The sequence below is a fragment of the Paramormyrops kingsleyae genome, chromosome 21 (genome assembly GCF_048594095.1).
Source record: "Paramormyrops kingsleyae isolate MSU_618 chromosome 21, PKINGS_0.4, whole genome shotgun sequence".
NCBI classification, from domain to species: domain Eukaryota; kingdom Metazoa; phylum Chordata; class Actinopteri; order Osteoglossiformes; family Mormyridae; genus Paramormyrops; species Paramormyrops kingsleyae.
In genome coordinates, this window is record NC_132817.1 from 2166393 (window position 1) to 2180545 (window position 14153).

Consider the following 14153-nt stretch of genomic DNA (forward strand, 5'->3'; position numbering starts at 1 on the left):
TGTCCCGCTTTGGTCTCCTGGCTTGTCCCCCCGGCCTGGTGTCCCGCTTTGGTCTCCTGGCTTGTCCCCCCGGCCTGATGTCCCGCTTTGGTCTCCTGGCTTGTCCCCCGGCCTGGTGTCCCGCTTTGGTGTCCTGGCTTGTCCCTCCGGCCTGATGTCCCGCTTTGGTCTCCTGGCTTGTCCCCCGGCCTGGTGTCCCGCTTTGGTGTTCTGACTTGTCCACTCACTTTCTTTCCCCTGTTCAGTGTCCTGTTTTGGTGTCCTGGCTTGCCCCCCCCTTTTGTCGCGCTGCTTTGTCTGCCCACTTTAGTGTCTCGCTTAGGTGTCCTGCCTCGTCCCCCTGTTTTGGTGTCCCTTTTTGTCTCCTCACTTAGGGGTCCAGCTTTCTTCTCCGTGTTCTCCGTATTCTGATATGCCCGGTTCCTCCCTGACTCTGCCTTCATCTTGGTCATTAGCATTCCAACATGACTTTTCTCCTTTGTGATTCATTGCCTCATTGTAGAGTCAAGGAGCAGGCAGACAGACCCACAGCAGAGCCTTTCTGAGGTCATTTTACTGCTATTCATTGGGCTTCTGACAAAAGCTGGATTCTGCCTTTTCTTTACAGTGCTGCGGGTCGGTGTGGCCTCTGTCAGGCCGCCTTTACCACTCCGTACAAATGCTAATGCGTGTAATGAAGATTTCACTGTGTAATGGCTGAGCCACCCCCCTCACAGGGAGCCCCCTCAACCAGCTGACAGGGTCAGTGTGAGGGGGAGGGGGCTGTGTAGGCGGGGAGAGTCCTTAAAGTCACACCGAGAGGCCTGTGGGATCACTAGCAGGGAGAAGCAGGGAGCGACGCTCAGCCAGGTAGGTGAAGCAGCCGTTACTCTGTTGGCTTCCAGTCTGCCCTGGTCCTAATGCTCAGGGTGCCTTTTCCCAGGGGGGTCCCATGTGCTGCATTTAGTGACTGTTTTTGTATTATTCTGTGTTAATGATCTTGTAAGGTATCACAACACGCCCATGTAAGCATATTAGGGCGACTCTGTTGTGAAAGGCACTATTTGAGAAAAAAAATCAATTAAATTGAATCTGTCATACAGAGTATGGGGGGGCTCTGGCCTTGGCCCGCCGTCCTCCCGCCTCTCTCTTCCAGGTCAGAGGTCTCCGTCACCATGTGGGCTCCCAGGACTCTGTCACTGTGGCTCCTGCCTGGGCTGCTCAGTGCCTCTTCGCTCTTCCTGGAGGGGGACAGGGACTCTTCGCGGATTTGCAGCCCCCCTCCACGGTGGCAGGTGGAGGGCCAGGCTCCCATGCAGGATCACCTGGGGAAGCTGGTGGTGGTGGCTCTGCTGAAGGCCAGCTGACGCTTCTGCCTGACGCAGGCTGCTCGGTGAGCGGGCGCCGGCCGCGGGGTCCCCTGGGCAACAGTAAGGTCACATGGCAACATGCGTGTGGGTTTGCAATACAGGGATGGTGCAGTGCCGGTAAGATGGGGGTGTCATTCATTTGGAAACAACTTCTGGGACGGCTGGAAGTGATTGACCTGAACTTGAGAGGACGCACAAACGGTTCTGTGTACCCCCCCAACCCTGACGGGTGTCCTCGCATCCCCCTCTCACCCCGCTTCCCTCCCACCGAAACACGTTACCGCTGTGCCTGATTTCTTGCTTAATTGCTCCTCCACTCCCTGCTGGACCTGCTAAGCCTAGTTCGTACTTCCCTTTTCCACGTGCGCTTTCAGGCTGCGGTCGTCTGCATGGCAGCCTGTGTTCATACTACATTTGGCTGCGGATGCAGATGGTCGCAGATGCATACAGCAGTGATATTCCACCAGACCCCCAGAGGGCAGATGTACAATCACAAATACAGACAGTGTAGTGAAACGGGTAAACTTTAAGGAACAGTTATTAGTCAAGGTTTTGGTACTGTAGTATTGCAGTAATAAGGCATACCACAGTATTTTAAAATCCTTATGACAAAATTACCCCCCACCTCCCACCCACCCACTTGTCGAATTTTATGGCCAAGATTACAAAATGACCATATAATTCGTTATGATGTCTGGACAGTATGAAAAATTATATATATACGGGTACCTCCGACCCTCCTCATATAGCTGCTCACCATAACTACAACAACAACACCAGCTATTCTTCCTCTACTCTTTCGTTGTTGGCTGCTGACCGACTGTGAAACTCGTGCTGCCACCTACTGGAAATAGCTAAGCAATTATCTTGCACAGATGTGCACGATTTCCACTAGACATAAAATTTTGGGCTACACGTGCACCAACCACAGCCATTCGCAGCCAACCCCTGATGACGATATTGACGTCACATCCCCTCGGCCACAACCAAAAGTGCACGTGGAAAAGTGTATGAATTAGCCTATAGAATAGCAAGGTGCCTTTGAACGCTGTGGCCTCTCCAGCTTCATACATAAGTGGGACACATATTATAAATAACAGGAACAGTGCCAGGGAAGATGCTCAATGTGCATGTGCATGTGACTCCTGTCACAGCAGTCCCAGCTGTCACCACGGCACTCCTCTGCAGCCGTGACACCTTCCTGTCACCACAGCGCTGCTCTACAGCCGTGACGCCTTCCTGTCACCACGGCACTCCTCTGCAGCCGTGACGCCTTCCTGTCACCACGGCACTCCTCTGCAGCTGTGACGCCTTCCTGTCACCACGGCGCTGCTCTACAGCCGTGACGCCTTCCTGTCACCACGGCACTCCTCTGCAGCCGTGACGCCTTCCTGTCACCACGGCACTCCTCTGCAGCCGTGACGCCTTCCTGTCACCACGGCGCTGCTCTACAGCCGTGACGCCTTCCTGTCACCACGGCACTCCTCTGCAGCCGTGACGCCTTCCTGTCACCACGGCGCTCCTCTGCAGCCGTGACGCCTTCCTGTCACCACAGCGCTGCTCTACAGCCGTGACGCCTTCCTGTCACCACGGCGCTCCTCTGCAGCCGTGACGCCTTCCTGTCACCACAGCGCTGCTCTACAGCCGTGACGCCTTCCTGTCACCACGGCACTCCTCTGCAGCCGTGACGCCTTCCTGTCACCACGGCGCTCCTCTGCAGCCGTGACGCCTTCCTGTCACCACGGCACTCCTCTGCAGCCGTGACGCCTTCCTGTCACTACGGCGCTGCTCTACAGCCGTGACGCCTTCCTGTCACCACGGCGCTGCTCTACAGCCGTGACGCCTTCCTGTCACCACGGCGCTGCTCTGCAGTCGTGATGCCTTCCTGTCACCACGGCGCTGCTCTGCAGCCGTGACGCCTTCCTGTCACCCTTCATGAGCAGCTTGGGCGACCTGCGTGACAAGCTCCTCCGGGGAGGTCTGAGCAACGTAAGCTTCCTGGTGGTAAATGAGCGCACCCCCCAGTCCAGAGCCATGTACTGGGAGATGAGGAGAAGGACGGCTGCAGGGATCACTGTCTACCAGCAGGCCCCCCTGCAGGACGATGTCTGGGAGCTTCTGGAGGGAGACAAAGATGACTTCCTCATATATGACCGGTGAGATGTTCCACTTGCCCCCCCCCACAAAAGAAATCCTTCCCATCCGATGTGAGTCACTGGAGAAGTCACTTTCTCCACAGCTGCGGACAACTGACGTTCCACATCGTGCTGCCGTACAGCTTCCTGCACTACCCCTACGTCGAGGCCGCCATCAGGGCCACTTATCATAAGGACATCTGTGGCAACTGCTCTGTGAGTAAAGCTATAGTACCTCTGATTGGACGAAGCCATCCACATGACAATTTAAACATGTCTGATTGGTCTGGCCATTCATATGATACAGACATATGGTACATCTGATTGGATGTAGTTTACATTCTGCTGTGCTGCTGTTACAGGGGAGCTTGAATGGAACGCAGAATAGGGACATGCAACCAGGCATGAACCTGACAGGTGGCCTTGAGGGAGTAGGTGACGCCACCCTGATGTCCCTGCCAGAGCCTGCATCGCCTAATGCCTCACACACCCTGGGGGGGGAGCCAAAGCCACATCATCACCATACACACACCCATGGGGAGGGGCCAAAGCCACATCATCACAATACACACACTCAGGGAGAGGGACCAAAGTTACCCCATAACCATGCACACACCCAGGGGGAGGGGCCAAAGTTACTCCATAACCACACACACACCCATGGGGAGGGGCCAAAGTCACATCATCACCACACACACACCCATGGGGAGGGGCCAAAGTCACACCATAACCACACACACACCCATGGGGAGGGGCCAAAGACACATCACCACACACACACCCATGGGCAGGGGACAAAGTCACACCATAACCACACGCACACATAGGGGGAGGAGTCAAAGACACATCATCACCACACACACACCCATGGGGAGGAGTCAAAGACACATCATCACCGCACACACACCCATGGGGAGGAGTCAAAGACACATCATCACCACACACACACCCATGGGGAGGGGCCAAAGTCACATCATCACCACACACACACTCATAGGGAGGGGCCAAAGTCACATCATCACCACACACACACTCATAGGGAGGGGCCAAAGTCACATAATCACCACACACACACCCATGGGGAGGGGCCAAAGACACATCATCACCACACACACACCCATGGGGAGGGGCCAAAGACACATCATCACCACACACACACTCATCAACCAAAATTGAGGGTAGAAATTGGGCAAATCCTTTTTTTAGTTGAAAGACATACATGTTAACATAAAATGTGCTGTAGTAATAGAGTTTATATTGCGCATTTCAACACATCTGTGCTATTTGGGCTCATCATTACTGTGGCAGACACACCTCTCATGCAGTGCTCCAACTTGCCCAGAAGGGGTCTCCCTCACCTTTGTCTCTCCTCCTTCCATCAGAATTTGTCAGAAACGTCCTCTCTCTGCACTAAATGAGGTCTGTAGTTTAAACCATACTGCGGGGTCTACAGGCTGATGTTCTGCAGGGGACTGGGAAGACCAGTCAGACTAGTGCTGGGGATGGAGGTGGACTGGGTGTGTTTATGAAGGTGATAGAAATGGGTATTTTTTATGTCCAGGCCTGTGACCGCCCTGCCTGTATTTTTTCTAACACAGAATGTTCTTCTCTAAATCTTCCGTAAAATCTCAGGATGTATATTTGTCTTTTTCTGGAATTATTGTCAAATCAAGCTCATGTCAAGCCCACAATGATATGCAGAAATAAAATAAATTCAACCACATTACTGATTTACTTTTTCATGTTTTTTCTTTAAATTGAGTTTTTGTGAATCATGACTAATCCTGACTGTTCACGGTAAATATAAGTGTGTGTTTATGATAGGAGGGTGGCTGTTCCCAGTGTTATCAGACAGCTGCTTCTTCAGCACTGGGGGCACTTGGAAAGCACCCCAAGCCCCAAAGAGGACATAATCAGACCCTGCCCGTTTCTGGCACCCCCTCAACCCAATCTGTTATTTTCAAAATAAAGTGACTCCTTAAAATATACTTTGACTCCTTCTTCCTGTATAATTTGTGATAGAGAACTTACTGCAGAAAAGGAGGAAAGTGGCTAATGCTTTACATGAACTGCACCTTCATAGTGCCTTCATAGAACATTTAGCGCTCTTTCATAATGTTTTCATAGAACATTCAGTGCACCTTCATAATGCCTTTATAGAACATTCACTACTACTTCATAATGCTTTCATAGAACATACAGTGCACCTTCATAATGCTTTTATAGAACATTCAATGCTCCTTCATAATGTTTTCATAGAACATTCTGTGCAATGTATGCTAAAGCTGTTCAGGTAGAATTTTACAATTTTTTTTTTTTTTAGATTTTTTGATTGTTGGAACTTTAAGGTGTATTTACATGTTGCTTATGAGTGTTCTATGAATGCATTATAAAAGCATTATGAACGTGCAGTTAATATAAAGTGTTACGGAAAAGTGCTAGCCAGTGCTAATTAATTAAGCTTAACAATAATTGTTCATATTGTAGGTAATGATTTTTGCCCTAAATATGTTAAGCATTGCCTGATATAATCCAGAGATCAGTCAGTCTTGTACTTTGGGTTGATTTGACACCTAAACATGATATCTTTAGTGTCACTTTGCAAGATCAATGAGATGACGTTTGAATCATCCTGCAAAAGCCTCAATAAAAGCTATACAAGATAAAGAAAAATTTAAGGAAAAAATTAAAATTATAAAATGGCATTTAGCAATTACAAATACATGGTACAAAAATATGAGAGGAATTCTGCACCTGAATCATCGCACAACATAAATGATTGCACCAGAGAAAGGCAGCGGCTGAGAGCATTACTGCAGGATAATGATCGTGATCAACAATATTGCATGGTACAGTATAATGGATTATATGCAGCAGTATTGTGGTACTGAGATAAGCGAGATAGCAACATTACCATACACAGGGGTGATTGAATAATGGCTAGGAGCCAGGACAATTAAAGTGCAAATTCTGCATGTGTAGTGCATGATGTTTGCGGTGTGGATAAGTCTCAGTAAGTTCAGTGTGATACTGCTGTGGGGCTGGGGGGGTGGGGGTGGGGGCAGGGTCAGTGTGTTTAGGGTGACAGCTTGGGGGTAGAATCCGTCTGGCCGTGCGAGTGTACAGGCTCATGTTTCCTGCCTGGGGCTGGGCAGCTGACCTCTAAGGGAAGGTAAGGAAAAGGAGGAATATCCAGAAAGCCCTCCCTCCTAGCAGCGAGAGGACTCATCAGCCGTGAGAGAAGGCTTATTATATACTTCTTCTGTACACTCATATTACAATTTAATCATCATTAAATGTTACCTGTTACGCCATCGAATGTTGTAGGAGATATTATTCATAATAATTGACATATAGTTATATTCCATTTCATACTCATGATAAACTTTTTCAGTGGTGATTATAATGCTGTGATGATTTGCGGAGAAACAGTTTATAGACTGCTTATGATTCTGAGGGAGCAACCTCTGCCTGTTTGCATGTTTGTGTTGTATGTGTATGTAAGTTAAAGAACTCTGCCACTTGTGTTTTCTGCCATGTTCTGGAGACACGGACATAGGTTTGGGTTCAGCTTTGGTAGGGAACAAATCAGCCCCTAAACCCCGCCCCCCCTAAACACACATATGTCCCTACTGCCTACACTCAGATCTTTGCCCTTGTTTGGAGAACAGATTCACACCTTAAATGCATCTCTTTAGCATCTTCTTCTGTCATTTTCTCAATAAGACTCTCTGTAGTTTGTTCAGGCCCGTGTCCTTCATCCTACATTAAAGCCCTAATTAAGAACGAAGGATTAATGATGTGTGTGATAGTCACCACGGCAATGGGCCACATTGCTACCCGTCATTTAGAGGAGCCTTCAAAGCATTTAAAGAGCGTTTAATACCTTCTGTTCTAAGAAACTCAGGAGATGACACCCAGCCCACCATTCCTAGAGTGAGCAGCATCCCCTTTTTGTTTCCTGGGACAGATAAAGGATGCCCCATATGGCAGCACACATCCACACCTTCTTCATGGTCTGCTGGTCCACCAATGCCACCCGCACACTCCACACCTTCTCCACAGCCTGCTGGTCCACCAATGCCACCCACATGCTCCACACCTTCTCCACGGCCTGCTGGTCCACCAGCACCACTCACACACTCCATACCTTCTCCACGGCCTGCTGGTCCGCCAACACCACCTATACATGCTACACCTTCTCCATGCTGGTTCTGCTGCAAGCTCGATGTGAGGGGATGGTCCTGCTGAGAATGGCTTCATGCATGTGGCAGTCATATGTGTGTCTGCTTGGTACTGGACTCTCTGGAAGAGGTCCTGCCTGGATTGTGCTGACCTTAATCTGGAGCAGGACCCGCATGTGCTGTTAGGCTTATTTGCAGCATGTATAGAGCACACTGACACATAGAGACCTAGCATGGTGCCCCCAGGGTTTCTAGCCTCCATCCATCTGTGTTCTGAAATGCATCTGCTTGATGCTGGAACTTTCTGGAAGAGGTCCTGCCATCTGTGAGGATTCTATCCCCTTCATCTTCTCCTCTTCTGCATATCCGATGGCAGCATCCTCCACAACATGCGGGCCCCACCCTGCCCCCCTGCCTGGCCTCCCGCCTCCCACCCTGCCCCCACTTACTTATTTAATCTTTTGCGTGACAGTTTATCTGCCTTATAAATTACAAGCCTGGCAGCTGCCAATGGCTGGCCAATATGTGTCTACAAAAGCCACAGAGTGACGCCCACTCCCCCTCCCACTGCAGGGATTGGCTGCGGTGAGACCCACCCCCAATTGCTAGACGTCTACACGCTTCCTCCCACAAGGGGGCAGCATTGAGCTGTTGTCAACACAATATTAGTTCCCAGCATAAACCAAGAAGCTTCCTCAGGACTCATATGTGTGTCATAAATCAAATGTAAAACTTGTGAATGATCTTTGAGGTGGCTGCCTGCTGTCGGTGGTTGCCATTGCCCCATAGTCTGTGGCTGTTTCTAGTTCCACGCCCCCACTGAATGACACAGGACAGCACAACGGCACCTACGTCAGGCTGATGGCACTCTGCACGTGCACTGTGACAGATGACTCTGTGTGTGTCAAGATGGGGGGGCCGTCCCCGCGAACAGCGCTCCTGGAGGCGGGGGGACACTCCCAGGTCAGCTAGGGCAGGGGGAGATGACGCCCTAGTGGCACTCATTGTAGCAGGACACAGGCCGTCTCTGTGACACCACATGCCCTGGGCTCTGCTTGGAGGGCGGTTCCTGAGGGAGGGAGTCCGTCTCTGCAGTGAGGGGCATGGCCTGCTCATTGACAGTCCCATACCAGAGACAAACCGACTCCATTCATTTCACCCCCAGCCTGAGGCTGACTCTCGCTCTGTGGTCTTGTTTAGCAGATTGGCCTCTCTTACGCATTTCACATTTTGGCAGAAAGACCAGAGTCCAGAGGTATCATCTGTGTCCTTCAGGGTGTGAATGTGACTGACAGTGCTTTTGACGTTCTGTGCATTACATGCCTCCCACCTTGAACCCCTTCAGCAAACAGAGGAACTTTGTCTGTCTCTCTTTTGATAGGCCTTCATGAGACTACGGTGAATAAACAAATGTTTGTTTAGAAAATTAAGAAAGGTTCAGTCTCATAAGCTGGGGGCCAGATATCTGAGGACACTCGGGCTGCATATCATCTGACAGACAGTGATTTACTGCCACTGTGTCCAGCTGCTGCCAGCTGAGGAAGGCATGTGGCACTGCTGAACGGCATTGAATGCCTGCTCTGAGGCACATAGTGTAACGACAGAACACTCAGGGAAGGTCCGACTGGTTTTATTGGGGAGATCCGAAGCAGAGTCCAAAGAACAAACAGGGTCACAGCCAATATCCATCCGATCCGAGTAATCAAAGCCGAAGGGAAAACCAACACCATAGTCAAGCCGAGTGCAGGGGAGTCCGAAAGCCGAGAGGTCTGTCCGAAGACGCTAACAGGACACACGGGGAGGTGACACGAGGGAAGATCAGAGCTGGGTCGGACGGGAGCAGGAAGGTTCAGGAGGCGCAGGAAGGGGGAGCAGGGAAAGCCGGGCGGACCGGAGCTGAAACAAAGACAAAGGTAGAAGTCGCTCGGAAATTGCATTACAAACAATACCTCGCACGGAATGATGGTGCGACGTTTAAGTAGCTAAGGGGGCGTGTCTCTGATGACGCGCAGCCGCCTGCGTGACACATAGCACCAGAAGATCCTGGCTCTCTAATGAAGCTCATGTGAGGGAGACATCAAAATCTCAGTCACCTTGACTTTATAAATCTTTCTTTGAATCACAGAAGATGCATATTACAGATGCAGCATTGCATAAATACAGTATCCTATAAGCACAGTGTCCTACAAATGCAATGTCCACTAAATACAATGTCCTATAAATGCAGTATCCTGCAAATGCAGTGTCCTCTAAATACAGTATCCTACAAATGCAGTGCCTAGAAGTGACTGCTGCTTTGTGAGCCTCCGTACGGTGTTTTTGTGTAAATGGCAGCAGATGGCGCCTTGATTTAGGTGATAGTCCGGAGCTCAGTGTTCTGTAAGCATCATTCAGGCCAGTTTGCCAGAGACTCCCCCTGACATCGCATGCGTCTGCTACTGGCTGTTCACAGTGAGCACCATTATTAAAAGATGACAGAGCCTTATTCCCTTTGAAGATCACTTTTAAGGGGACTGAATGTTAGCAGGCTGTGGTTCACCGTTTTAGCCTTTATTACACTAAATAGTGGAAAACACATGACCTTGCTGTCTCACCTCTCAGAAGATCCAGCCATTTCCTAGGAGATGTAGCCCTGACGGTCTGGTGTAATACAGGGCGAGCTAGCCAGGTACAGGCACTGCTGGGGACACCTACATCAGGACCCCCCAGATCACAGCACCTCAAAACAGGGTAGACGGAGAGAGGAGGGGGGTGTGTCTCATTGGGGGTCTCTAAGCTGGGAGGAGCCATGGAGTGGGTCGAGCGTGGAACAGGTCATGTGACACCTCACACAGCAGCCAGGCCCGCCAGCACCGCCTCGCATACACTTCCTGCCTCCAAATTAGTGCCTTAGCATTAGCGTTAGCCTTAGAGTTGGGGGAAGGGGCCGCCTCAGGGCTCATCACTCATTTGCTGATTGCGGATCTGAGCAGCACGACCCCTGGTTTATGCTGGGGGGCCACCCTCATTTGTAAAGGGGGAGTCACCATCTGGTAGGAGGGCCCCCCCATTAACGGGGACATTGTTTTCTGAGAAATGCACGGGGAGAAAAATCAGGAGTCATTGTGTGTGGGGAGCGGCTGCTGCAGAGTGGCTGCGTGCTGGTGGGCCGCTGCAGGCTTTGTCCCCCCTCCCTGGCCGAGCAAGATTTATGTGCTGTGATTTTTGTATTATCCTCACAGGGGGAAATTAATTAAACTGCAGCAGAGTGACATTCTGCAGAGAGAAAGACGTGAAAAGGTCGTGCTTTTATGGACATGGCGATCTTCTGCTGATAAGCTGCATCAGGCATCACATGACATCCACCCCACCGTTAGCAGGTGAAAGCGCCAGACCCAAACACTGGCTCCTCTTGGGGGGAAGCTATGCCCCCACCCCCAGAAACCCCTCACCCTGAAGGAGCCTGCAAATGGAGCTGACCTTTATTTGGAGCAGGACCCCCATGCTGTCATGTCTTCATCAGCCCCTGAGCTGTCACGCCTAACTGCAGCATGTACAGCGCACACTGACTTAGAGAGACCCAGCATGGCGCCCCCCAGTGTTTGTAGCTGCCCATCCGTCTGTCTGTCTGTCCATCAGCCTGTCCATCTATCTGCCCATCCGTCTGTCTGTCCATCAGCCTGTCTGTCTATCCGTCTGCCCGTCTGTCTGTCTGTCCATCCACCTGCCCATTTGTCTGTCTGTCATCTGTCTGTCCATCCATCCATCCGTCTGCCTGTCTGTCCATCCATCTACCTGTCCGCCCATCTGACTGTCTGTTATACATCTCTCTGTCTGTCTGTTTGCCTCCCATTCCCAGTGTGTATGTATATTTGTATCTGTGTGTATATCTGAGTGTTTGTGTGTCTCTCTGTATCTGTGTGTGTGTATCTGTGTATGTATCTGCCTGTGTGTGTGTGCATCTGTATGTATATCTGTGTGTATTTGTCTCTGTATGTATATCTGTGTGTGTTTGTGTGAGTGTATCTGTCTCTGTGTGTATATCTGTGTGTGTATCTGTGAGTGTATTTATGTGTGTGTGTGTGTGTATCTGTGAGTCTGTTTATGTGTGTGTGTGTGTGTGTGTGTATCTGTGAGTGTATTTATGTGTGTGTGTGTGTGTATCTGTGAGTGTATTTATGTGTGTGTGTGTGTGTGTGTGTATCTGTGAGTGTATTTATGTGTGTGTGTGTGTGTGTGTGTATCTGTGAGTGTATTTATGTGTGTGTGTGTGTGTGTGTGTGTGTATCTGTGAGTGTATTTATGTGTGGGTGTGTGTGTGTGTGTATCTGTGAGTCTGTTTATGTGTGTGTGTGCGCATATATCTGTGAGCATGTGCACCTGCATCCTCTTGGGGTCGCCACTCCTGCTGCCCAGCCCGCCGGCCTCGAGTGCCTTGCTGTTCCATGTTATTAGACACTATCAGAATGATTTCCCTCTTCACCTCCATCGGAACCCTGATCCCATCGCTCTGATTAATAGACACCGATCTGCACATGGAGTCCTCTCATTCATGCAGCCAATCCCTCTCCATGACGCCGACGTCTGCAGAAAGGCCGCTGTCTCCGCAGGCCTGGCCTCTGCTTCTCCTGGTGAGGCGAATGCTGGGGTGGGTGACCAACGAGGAGAAAAATTCAAACTGGGAAACCTGTGTCTCCTTTCATGCCCCCCCCCCTCCCCCGAGTGTGATTCAGACTATAGGGATAAAATCCCACATGTGTCTTGGCTCAGAAGTTGCTTGGGTTCTGATTCGGGGGTGCAGGCTGCTTTCAGATCCATTTCAGGTTTTATAGGCCTGGCTATATTCCTTCAGATTTAACAGCACATTACCAGCAGAATCACATAAACAACCAAAACGTGTAGGATTTGTAGCAATGAAGTGGTGGTGGTGGGGGGGGGGGGGGGGCTAGGGGCATTGGAAGCCAGTTGCCCAGGGAACACTGTCTCTGACAATTGTCTACTTTCTGTGTTTAGCACTTCCAGGTCAAAGGCGCAGGAAGGGGAAGTGAGGCCAGTGGCTGATTAAAGTGGGGGCTTCCTGGGGGGGGGGACTTCATGGTAAATAAACAGCCTGCTATCTCCCCTCCGCCACCCGTGCTGAGTGGTCTGGGGTAGTACGCTCCCAGAACTCATTACAGGCCGGTTAGGACTTTAATGGCACACTAGTGTTTTCTTAGGGAAGCCATTTTTCATAGCGATTCCGGCATCCTTTGTCAGGTCAACTTGCCATCTCACAGATGGGGTTTTTACGTGCCGACAATGCGCCTGGTCTCCCCCTGCAGAAATAAGCATCCCCGCTAAGGGCTCTGTGTCTCCCCCCTACAGAAATAAGCATCCCCGCTAAGGGCTCTGTGTCTCCCCCCTACAGAAATAAGCATCCCCGCTAAAGGCTCTGTGTCTCCCCCCTACAGAAATTACGATCCCCGCTAAGGGCTCTGTGTCTCCCCCCTACAGAAATTACGATCCCCGCTAAGGGCTCTGTGTCTCCCCCCTACAGAAATAAGCATCCCCGCTAAGGGCTCTGGGTCTCCCCCTGCTACCCCCGGCAGCAATGCATTGCTGTAGCTCTTAGTCAGTCATCAAATGACCATTAGCCGCTTTTCCCAGGTTTCCTTCCTGAGGCCACGCCCCGCTGTCCATTGTTTCCAGTCTGGCCTGAGCAATGATTAATGGTGCCTGTGCCATGCCCCCCCACCCCGCTGCACTGACTGCCCCCCTTCAGATGTGATCTCTGACCTCCCCAGGCCATAGCTGGTCAGGATTCCCCTTTATCTCCTGCAGACATGTCCACTTCCTCAGTGGGTCGTTATTTCAGATCATCGCCTCCGCGCTGGATGATGGGGAGGGGGGGGGGGGTGAGATCCTGGTCCCTCAAGGAGCTTTAGTCATATCTATCAGGAAGCAGGGGCCTTTATAGCCTCCCGGGGCCTCCTGTGGCGGCACACAGGGCACAGGGTGTCCTCACAGACACGGAGCCATGAGGAAGGTGGACACGGCACAGCGTGGCTTTCCGGAGAGGTGTGGGGGCTTTCGGCCATGCACATTAAGCGGCCTTCAGAAAGCCAGGACCCAGGTCCTGTAACTTCATAAGAGGGGGGCATTGTGAGTGGGTGAGGAGAAACCCTAATCCCAACTTTACCCCCCCACACCATAAGTAACCAAACAACATACAAGACTTTTGGCATTTTTACTTGCTTGATTGTAATGACAGATTTTTATAAAATCTGATTTATAAAAAAAGGGGACTGAAAAAAATGGTCCCTGTCATATCACAACAACAGGTTTTTTTATCATATTATGGAGATTTTTGGTCCCCACAATGTAATATATACATCCCCCCCCCCACACACAACTGGGATTCAGCCACTGAACTGAAGCCTTCCTGATCCTGAATCAGGGAACCAAAGTCCATCATACCCATGGCATCTGGCCAATGCTGGAACTTAATGAACCACGTCATTTCCAGA

At 50.7% G+C, this 14153-nt stretch overlaps 1 protein-coding gene across 2 annotated transcripts; it reads left to right on the plus strand.

Moving 5' to 3' along the window:
- The first annotated feature begins 163 nt into the window (after window positions 1-163).
- selenop2 (selenoprotein P2) lies at window positions 164-5453 on the plus strand. 2 transcript variants are annotated; one of them, XM_023815843.2, is made up of 5 exons: window positions 164-849; window positions 1136-1372; window positions 3293-3505; window positions 3589-3700; window positions 3847-5453. In XM_023815843.2, the coding sequence occupies exons 2-5, from the start codon at window positions 1155-1157 to the stop codon at window positions 4309-4311; spliced, it is 1008 nt and encodes a 335-aa protein (XP_023671611.2). In that variant the 5' UTR covers window positions 164-849; window positions 1136-1154; the 3' UTR covers window positions 4312-5453. The 2 variants fall into 2 exon arrangements, with proteins under 2 accessions (XP_023671611.2, XP_072560560.1); XM_072704459.1 differs by lacking the exon at window positions 164-849 and having other exon boundaries at window positions 858-1372.
- Window positions 5454-14153: the final 8700 nt, after the last annotated feature.